Here is a 10,117-nt window from a genome sequence, read left to right as displayed (position 1 = left end):
CTTATAATTTCTTGATGATTGACTTAACTGTACTCCAAGGAATATTCAGAGACTTGGAAATTTGCTTGTATCCATCTCCTGACTTGTGCTTTTCAATAACCTTTTTACAGTGTTCTTTTGTTTTCATGGTGTAGTTTTTACCAGGATACTGACTCACCAGCAATTGAACCTTCCATATACAAGTGTATTTTTACTACAATCAATTAAAACACCTTGACTGCACACAGGTGATCTCCATTTAACTAATTATGTGACTTCTAAAACCAATTGGCTGTACCAGTGGTGATTTGCTGTGTCATATTAAAGGGGGTGAATACTTTTGCAATCAATCATTTTGTGTGTTTATATTTGTAATTAATTTAGATCACTTTATAGAGATCTGCTTTCACTTTGACGCGGAAGAGTCTTTTTCTGTTGATCAGTGTAAAAAAAAGCCAAATTAAATCCGCTGTGATTCAATGTTGTAAAACAATAAAACACAAAAACTTCCAAAGTGGAGTGAATATTTTTTTATAGGCACTGTACATTTAAGGCAGAGGTTGATAGATTATTGATTTGTCAGGGCATGAAGGCATACAGAGAAAGTAGATTGGGGCTGAGGGGAAAATTGGACCAACCATGATGAAATGGCAGAACAGACTCAATGGGCCAAATGGACTAAATCTGCTCTTATATCTTATGGTCTTATGACTGTGTGGCTAGACTGTGTGCCACCTATAAATTTGCTGATAATACAACCATTGTTGGTAGAATCTCAGATAGAGACATAAAGGTGTACAGGAGTGAGATATACCAGCTAGTTGAGTGGTGTAACAGTATCAGCCTTGCACTCAATGTCAGTAAGACCAAAGAGCTGATTGGTCTCAGCCCAAAATGTCAACTGTTTACTCTTATCCATATATGCTTGAGTTCCTCCTTCATTTTCTGTGTTGCACCTACAGATTTTCTTGTCTTTATCCAGGCTACGCTCTTTTCTTACTGCTGCCATCGGGAAGGAGGAACAGGAGCCACAGGTTCCACACTCCCAGGTTCAGGAACCTCAGCCATAAGGCTCTTGAACCAGAGGTGATAACTTCATCCACCCAACCACTGAACCGATTCCACAATCTATGGGTGCAACAACTCATATTCTCCATATATATTGCTTATTTATTTGCAATTTATGGTCTTTTGCACAATGTTTGTTCATCTTCATTGTGTGCAGTTTTTCATTGATTCGATTGTTTCTTCTTATCTTCTGAGAGTTCCCACAAGAAAATTAATCTCAAGATAGTACATGGTGATAATGTATACTTGCATAATAAATTTACTTTGAATTTTGAGCTTTGATACTAGCACTACAAGTCACATTTCAAGCCTGGAGCTGCGAGTGCTGCTTCTCTGAATAAGGCATAGGGCAAGGAGTTGACCCTTCTGGCTAAAGGGATGGGGGGTATGGAGAGAAGGCAGGTACAGGGTTCTGAGTTGGATGATCAGCCATGATCATAGTGAATGGCGGTGCAGGCTCGAAGGGCCGAAGGGCCTACTCCTGCACCTATTTTCTGTTTGAGTCATAGTCAAGAAAAATAAAGTAATATGGATTAGTAGTGCAAATGGGCAAGTTAATCAACCTGCTAGGTAAGTACAAATAATGTATTTGCAAAGTTAAGCAATGTACAGGAAGCAACTCCAATTCTGGATAGTATAACAGAGGTAACTGTAGCAGGCAATCATGCTATTGAACAGGAAGCATCACAGCTCTCTCTACCCTAGCTATACTTCTTATAATCTTGTACATCTCTAGCAAGTCACCTCTTATTCCCCATTCCAAAAGAAAAGCCCTAGTTCGCCCAACCTATCCTCATAAGATACACTCTTTAGTCCAGGCAGCATTCTGGTAAATCTCTTCTGCACCCTCACTAAAGTTTCTACATCCTTCCTAAGAGGCTACTGGAATTGAACACAATAGTCCAAGTGTGGTATAACCGGGGTTTTACAGGGCTGCAACATTACCTCACAGCTCTTGAATTCAATCCCCGACTGATGAAAGTCAACACACCATACACTTTTTTAAAACCCAATCAACTTGCATGAAAACTTTATTGGTTTTCTAATCCCAAATCTCAACAGCTTCAATGTGGAGAGGATGTTTTTTCTTATGCAAGAATTTAGAACTAGAGGTCACTATTTAAAAGGAAATAGTAAGGTATTGCCTATTTAAGACACATGTGGCATAATTTTCTCACTCGGGAGGTCTTAGGAACACTCTTCCTCAATGGCTAAACAGTCTTCAAGTATTATGAAGGCAGAGGTAGATTCTTTATCAACAAGGTGGTGAAGGGTACCAGTATAGGCAACAATACCAAAATCAATTTGTAATGAGCTTTGCCTTGATCTTGTTGAGTTAAAAAGGACCCATTTCTGAATACATAGGAGTGACAGGGAAGAAAGGCAGTAAGGATTACCTGGAATAATTAGGAGCCATTTGTAAGCAAATAGCATCCTTTTGATTTGTACAATTGGGTTTGCAATTTCTTTCTTGGGTTTCATTCTTATACTGGTTATCTCTGATGGTCAGCAAGAGAGGCAAGGCATAAGACTGTTGCCCAATGGGGCAGAACTACTTCCCCATCCCCCAATTCAAAAATGCAGCCAGCCACTACAGGAATCCCTAGAGCAGTGATTTCAGCACACACTGAATCACTCTTTGTGTGATGCTACTTACATTTTGGCAACATAGGCATTAGTAATGCAAAACTACAGAAAACGCAAAAAGGATCCGAACACCTTTCGATTGTAGTACATTTAAGTGCATTTGGTGTTAAGTTCTTCAAGTTGTGAATGTCAGTGATCTATTGCATGTAGAAGTGTACATAACCTCACAGTCAAGATAAAAGACATGCATAATTATTCTTGGTCTACGATGGTACAGTCTTTGCATTCTGACTGCAGAAGACCTTTTGAAAGCACAGATTTTCAGAGCCAAGTTTCTTTTTTTGTGCCTACCGAGTAAATAGATTCTCCATCTAAGAACCCTTTCCATGAATAAAGCATTACTTTCTCACCAGGCACCATCCAGCACCAATATCAATAGTCCAACTTCTGCTCATTCTCTTTTAGGCTATATTCCAAGGGAAAATCCTGAGACCAACTAGTTTGTGGAGGTGGAATCTAGTCTGTCTGCAGTCTGCTAGAGCACACTGTATGGCCTTAAAGAACCACACATTTACACAATTTCACAGCCTGCAGAAACAAGCCAGCAATTAATCTGCACATACTTTAAAACCGTTTTTAGTGCTCCAGAGCCATTGCTGTTTAGGAAGAACTTGAACTTCAAAATATTATTGACAACAAATCAAAATGATAAATTCTGCTAGCTTTGTGCATTTTTGACAGGAGTTGGTTGCACACTCATTAATGTCCTCATAATATAGAATTTACACTACACATGTCAAGGCTAAAGTGGGAAGAACAGAATAGTTAGAAAAATAGAGACAGAAGAATCTACTCTTGATCTACACAGTTCAACACACACCCCCAACCCCAGTCTTCTCCATCACCTCATTTTGATCCACTTACTGTTTCTCAGCTGTGCTTGTGTCAATCCTTCCCCTCACCTCCTGACACTGGCGATCTCCCCTCTACTCCTTCAGTCCATATGAAATGTCTTGACCCAAAATGTCAACTAGTTTTCTACCCAAACTGCTGAAAATTTTCTTCAACACTTTATGATACCAAACCAAGAACAACTGGTGTACGCAAACATCCAAATAACGACGTCTTCCTCCCTGCTCTCCACACTTCCAAATTTGACCTTCCTAATAGATATAGTGGATAAAGATTGTGTCAAGCTGATAAAGGTTATGTCAAAGTGATTAAATATATGGAATTCTAATCAAACTTTTTTCCACCAATAATCAATTTAGAAAAACAGGAACATTTATTACAATCGAATGCCATATAATGAGATAATGGTTCAGAAATTCCAATAAAGCAACATAGCAGAACGATAGGACGCAATAACAACAACTTGTTTCTGCAACATTACCAGCATTATTTAAAGAAAATATCTTTAACTGTAAACTCAAGGCACATTTAACATCATCTCAAATTTCAGCAATTATGTCCCATCCTTTCGTTGGGGGTCTCCCACCTGAACAGCCAAGACCAATGCATCACTGGTAAAAGTTCTTATAAAAATGCTGTAAATACAACGAACTCTGGCATTCTTGAAGTAACATTTAAAACAGTGATGAAAAATATTGCTCATTTACACCTCAGTCAAATTTCCTAAGGCTTATGTAATCCACCTAAAAGCATTACAAATATATCATAATTGGTCTTATGCAGATGGATGCCCAATTAGTTTACATAAATTCAACATTTATAAAATACACATAAACCTAAATTTTAATAAATTACATAAGGCAATTTCCCAAATGTTAAGGCATTTCTTGTAATTCATTACATTATATATAGGAATTAATATATTTGCTTTAAGAAACATAGCTTAGTGTCTTGTGTACAAAGTAATGTAAACAAAGCATACATGCAACAAGATGAACATGATATAAATAAACATATGCACAATTTACAAAAGTAATTCACATTTTAAGACGGAACCCCTAATGAGCATAATCCTGGTCATGGACCACACTACATACACCAATAAAATAAAATGACAATTTAAGCATTTTGAAGATCACTTGGCTTACAAATGCAAACAATTAATAGGAATATATTGGAAGGTTTTGCACATTAAAGAACATGGGCTCTGGCACAACTGTGCAGTTTTTAAGACTCATAGTAAACTTTCATTGCACAATTAAGAATGGCAGTTGAGAATATAAATGTTGCAAAACTTTGGAAACCTGACTGAATATAAACATAATACTACTGCCACAAAATAAATTTAAGCCGTGCTGCTTATTTAGCAACTACCTCATCTTTTTCTGGGAAAAGATACATTAAGTTGTATGCTACCATACAATTTTAAAACTCATTTAAAGATCAATAGTAACTACAGCTTTTGTTAGGAAGCTTGAGAAGTTTTGGAAATATGAACATTGCAACACTCGACAATTGACACAGCAACGTGGAAAATTGAAGATCATTTCAAGGATGCACCACTGTCGAAAGTTTTACAATTAGATTATGTTATGGCTTCTCACATGGAAAAATAAAACATTTTAAAATATTAATAAAGTAACTTGGCAGATTAACACTAAGAATTAATTTAATTGTCATTTAAACAAAATGGGCTTCTCTGTATTCATAGTCTGGTGGAAGTCGTTTCGATCGCAGTTTTTGAAATGCCAGTTTGCGTTCTGCTTGGGTTTCTTTGGCTGCACTTGCTGAACTTTCCAATTCCTTAGATCCATTATCTTCAGGATTAATTGTTCCATTGCTGTCTTGTACAGAATCCGAGTTATTAGTTAATGCTGCAATAGGTTTGAGCATAGAACCTTCTGCATGTTTGAGTGCATTAGAGGGAGGTTTGTAAAAAGTGCCAGGTGGAGGCTGTAAAGTTCGTGGAGATCGAAATGCATAAGGTGGTACAGGATCTAATGAGTTTCCATCAACCTTTGTGGTCTTTACCTGTCTAACAGTCACTGTGTTTGGTTTATTGGGCAGCAAGCTACTTGTAAAGCTATTGCCAGAACCTTGAGCAAAGGGTGGAGAGAGAGAATTGTCAATAGTTTTGTTTTCTGGAGCAACATTTGCCACAATCATGGCCGTCTTTTGAGTTATCCCATAACACTTATACTGCTTGTCCCAAGTCCGATGCAGAGACTGGGTGTCATAGTATGAATGTCTGCAACATGTAGGTGAACGAGATGGAGTTTGCATCTCTGGAACTTCTTCAATAATAGTATTCCTTTCATTGTTTGTTTTACTATACCCTTTCACACTTCTGTCATTCAAGGAAAGCATTTCAGGAACAGGAAGGCTAGCAGGTCTTGGAATAATTGGCTTTGGCCTAGGAGGCCGCATATTAACTTTAACAAGCTGATGACCGGCCTTTTCACTTGCTGACTTGTTGGCTTTGTGTTCTTCAGAAGCTTGTGTAGTTGGTAATTGTTTCAGTATCTCACATTTTTCCAGGTTGAGAGAGACATCTGGCCCTGAAAATATTGTACAATTCATACATTAGTAGTGTCAACTGGGTTTAAACTGTTAATCCCAAGAAAAACTTCAATTTCTCAAAGATGCATTATTAATGATCCATTCATTCGGAAACAAAGCACTACTCCCCTTGTTACTCTACACTGGGTCCCCTGTACAACACATGCTTTCATTCAGTCCTGATATCCCCAAAACATGATTTCTTTTATAAATATACACCAAGATACAAACCTAATTCATTGACCTTTCTGCTCCATTTTAGATCCTTTCCTTCACTTATAGTCTTACTGGAAGATACTTTTTGTGATGATTCCTTTTCAGGTCCGGACAACCCAAAGCCCTGCCAACATCAAAAATGTCCCCGTTATATTTATGTATAAGCAGTAATAATACATTAAGAACAACACATTTTATTAATCTTAAGCCAGCTTTAAAAGGCAGAAATATATTTACTTCATATAACTGCATATCTTTTTAATTACATTTTGAGAAGCAAGCATCAATAGCAAGGCCATCATCAACTGCCTAGCCCTACCTGTCCTAACAGCTGGCTGGTTTAATTGAGATTCTGCTCACTGGCAATCCCCATGATATCGCACAGAATGTCAAGGATAGGCGACAATCTCTTATTGGAAAGAGTCACTACCAGACTATGAATGCTATTTGTCATACATCACAGCTGTGAACATTATTGAAATCTTGTCACATGCAGGTATAGACGTCTGAGTTGTGACTAGATGGAGCATTCTGAAACAGGTAAGGTTGGTCAAGTATGGCAAAAATTCCACCCGAATGATTTAAGTAAATCAGATAGCTATTTCCCCCCACCCAATAAGAATCTGATGGTTTAGTGATCTTTACTGAAACTAATTTCAGACAATGAATTGAACTACAATTCCTTAGCTAGTTGGGTTTGAACTAACGTCTCTAGACTGTTAGTTACTAGCATAATAATGCAATCACTGCATCATCATCATTGCCTGGAGTATTCCCAATGAACTACATAACTTTATGTCCATATTTGTTAAAAGCCTTTAAGTAAATGAAAAAAAAACTCCCATTTCCTTCACACCTAACAAAGAGTATCAAGTTTTGTGACTTGATTACAAGCAAAGCCTTATGTAATTAAGAATGAACCACTTCAAACCATAGTCACGTTTCATGCTACTTAATCCACCTCTCCCCCCACTATGTATTCATCACATATAGCCAGCATTTCTGCTACCTAAGTAAATAACATTAAAGCAATGCCCCATTGGCAAAAAAAAACTCTCAATTTTCAAAATCTTAAAGTTTTCATAAGCTTCCTTTCCACATTACCCTCATGTCCTATTCAGCTTCAACTTATCCCCTATGGGCATGTTAATTTTCTTCTTCCTTTCTCTTTTTCAGCAATTCAAAACTGCAATCTATTTCATTTTCTCACATGATATCATATATGGATTTTATATAAATTAAACTTAGATTAAAGTTTGTGAATACACTTCAGAAACAAGAGTCTTGGAATATATTGTTTTTATTATAGAGCTAATAATCATGAACTTTATGGATAAGAAATACAAACTGGTAAGTGCGCCAAAATAACCAAACTGACAACCAAAAACATTTGCAAATTATTGAAAGCTGTATTTAAAAAAAAGTGTTCAAATGGAAATATCAACCCTATTTCTCTTTTCAGAAATACATTTGGCTTGCTGAGTATTACCACAAATTTATTTTTTGATTTCTAAATTGGGATCTTTGTTGATCCTAATGCAAGAGAGATTTTGTCTTGATCTTTGTTGGAAATGCATTTCTGGAGTATTCCAACAATGGGGGGGGGGGGAGAGAAGACTCTAAACTCCTAGAAGCTCTACAGAATGGTCAAGCCAACACTCACCTCTTTGTTACTTTTTGGATGACCCTTGTTTTTTGGGATACCTTCCTCAGGTGACAAAGGAATAACCTTATCTTTCTCATCAAATAAGGTCTTTCCAGTTTGTGAATATGATGGAGACAGTGAAAAAACAAATATCTTTTCATAATAATTAATGAGTAGTTCCACCATTTGAGCCTGATATGGATAGTCAACGAGAGAAGATAATGAAGCAGTAGCATCAGTTTGTTTTGGTCGAATGAGAGTGGGTCCAAATATTATCCCAAGGTTACTAGGTGACATTTTATTTTCTTCTTCTTTTTCTGCTACCCTGTTGAGGAAACGCAAATGTGTGAATCTGTCAATGTTTTTAGTTGGTAACACTATTATAAAGTTCATTAAAGTAACAAGTAACATCATAATGCAGAATTGAGAAAATGTTACACTATCAAGAGAACTGAAATATTCAGCTTGTTTGTACTATTAGGCAGACAAAGGTACCATATTAAAGTAGAAAAGCAAGTCTGTTATCCTGGTATACAAGCTAATATTTATCCCCTGGTTAAACCTTATAAATGAGTGGGAACAAGCTTTATGAAAATTGGTTGTAATTACTATAAAGGTTACAGGTACTGTAAAGTACATCACAATGCAAGATACAGTTCAACTTATACTGAAAGAATGGAAATGACAGGTCTTAGGCAGTGAATTTCTGGAATTCTCTATCTCAGCAGGTTATGGAAGCTACATTACTGGAAGGTGCTTAAAGAGGAGGTCGATAATTTTGTTTTTAAAGATCATAACATTGAGGACTATGGGGAACAGGCATAAGAGTTGGGGCCTGAAGCAGATTAGCTATGATCATATTTAAAGATGGGGCATGTATGAGGGCCAGCTAGCCTACTCTTAGTCCTACTTTCTTGTGTTCAACAAATGATGCACAAAACATACTGTAAATGGAAACAAAGCTTTAAAAATAAAAGTAAATTGAATTGAATCGACTTTATTCCCTACATCCTTCACATACATGAGGAGTAAAAATCTTTACGGCTCCACCTAAATGTGCAATCACAGTAATTTATAATAAATAGAACAGTCAATGTAATATAGAGTACACTCAAGTCAGCGTGAGTTCATCAGTCTGATGGCCTGGTGGAAGAAGCTGTCCCGGAGCCTGTTGGTCCTGGCTTTTATGCTGTGGTACCGCTTCCCAGATGGTAGCAGCAGGAACAGTTTGTGGTTGGGATGACTTGGGTCCTCAATGATCCTATGGGCCCTTTTTACACACCTGTCCTTGTAAATGTCCTGAATCATGGGAAGTTCACAACTAAAGATGTGCTGGGCTGTCTGTACCACTCTCTGCAGAGTCCTGCAATTAAGGGAGGTACAGTTCCCATACCAGGCAGTGATGCCGGTCAGGATGCTTTCAATTGTGCCCCTGTAGAAAGTTATCAGGATCTGAGGGCGCATACCAAACTTCCTCAACAGTCTGAGGTGAAAGAGGCGCTGTTGTGCCTTTTTCACTACACAGCTGGTGTGTATAGACCATGTGACGTCCTCGGTGATATGGATGCCGAGGAACTTGAAGCTGTTTATAGTTACATGGAGTCAACGCCACATTGTCAAGTTACCAGAGCAATTTAAGCATGAAATTAATGCCATTGAACACAATGCAGTCAAGACATAGAACCTGATTTGGATTTACGATGGCACAAAAGGCAAATGCTCTTCAGATTTTATTCTGTAAAACATCTTTTTGAAGGAGAATGCTTCAAAGAAAAGTGTTCAGAAAACCACCAGTAGGATGAAATTTCCTTTTCGGAGACATAATAAAATTAAAAACACATGTCAACTTTTGAAGCTGGGATACTGTAATTTTTTTTCTCTGCATGCATGGGCTTTCAAATATTACTGATAGCTATAAAATGCATCATAAAACTGAAAGGGCACACAAAAAAAAAGCGTTCTGCAATCATAAACAGTATCACTGTTTAAGTGACCTCTGTGCAGAGCACTGAGGTACTAATGTTGAGTGAACAGGAAAACAACTGACAAAAGTTAATTCAAACATGGACTTTTACTTGGATTGAGGGACAAATACGATTCTGGATCTCAAACTGTTCAGTATCTAAATGCTAAGTCTCTTTCAGCAAGAGG

At 37.3% G+C, this 10,117-nt stretch overlaps 1 protein-coding gene across 1 annotated transcript in view; it reads right to left on the bottom strand.

Annotated features, from left to right (window-relative positions):
- Nucleotides 1-3,916: 3,916 nt before the first annotated feature.
- The window catches only part of LOC134355002 (rho GTPase-activating protein 29-like), a 73,287-nt gene continuing 67,086 nt past the window's right edge, over nt 3,917-10,117 (bottom strand). Inside the window, exons 21-23 of the mRNA XM_063064620.1 lie at nt 7,985-8,291; nt 6,337-6,445; nt 3,917-6,104 (exon numbers count right to left, since the gene is read on the bottom strand). Coding sequence (XP_062920690.1) covers nt 5,227-6,104; nt 6,337-6,445; nt 7,985-8,291 — 1,294 coding nt within the window. The 3' untranslated portion in view covers nt 3,917-5,226. The remainder of the gene's footprint in view (nt 6,105-6,336; nt 6,446-7,984; nt 8,292-10,117) is intronic.

This window comes from Mobula hypostoma, chromosome 12 (genome assembly GCF_963921235.1).
Source record: "Mobula hypostoma chromosome 12, sMobHyp1.1, whole genome shotgun sequence".
Lineage (NCBI taxonomy): Eukaryota > Metazoa > Chordata > Chondrichthyes > Myliobatiformes > Myliobatidae > Mobula > Mobula hypostoma.
The sequence above is the reverse complement of the archived record's forward strand: the minus strand, read 5'-3'. Positions and strand labels throughout refer to the sequence as shown.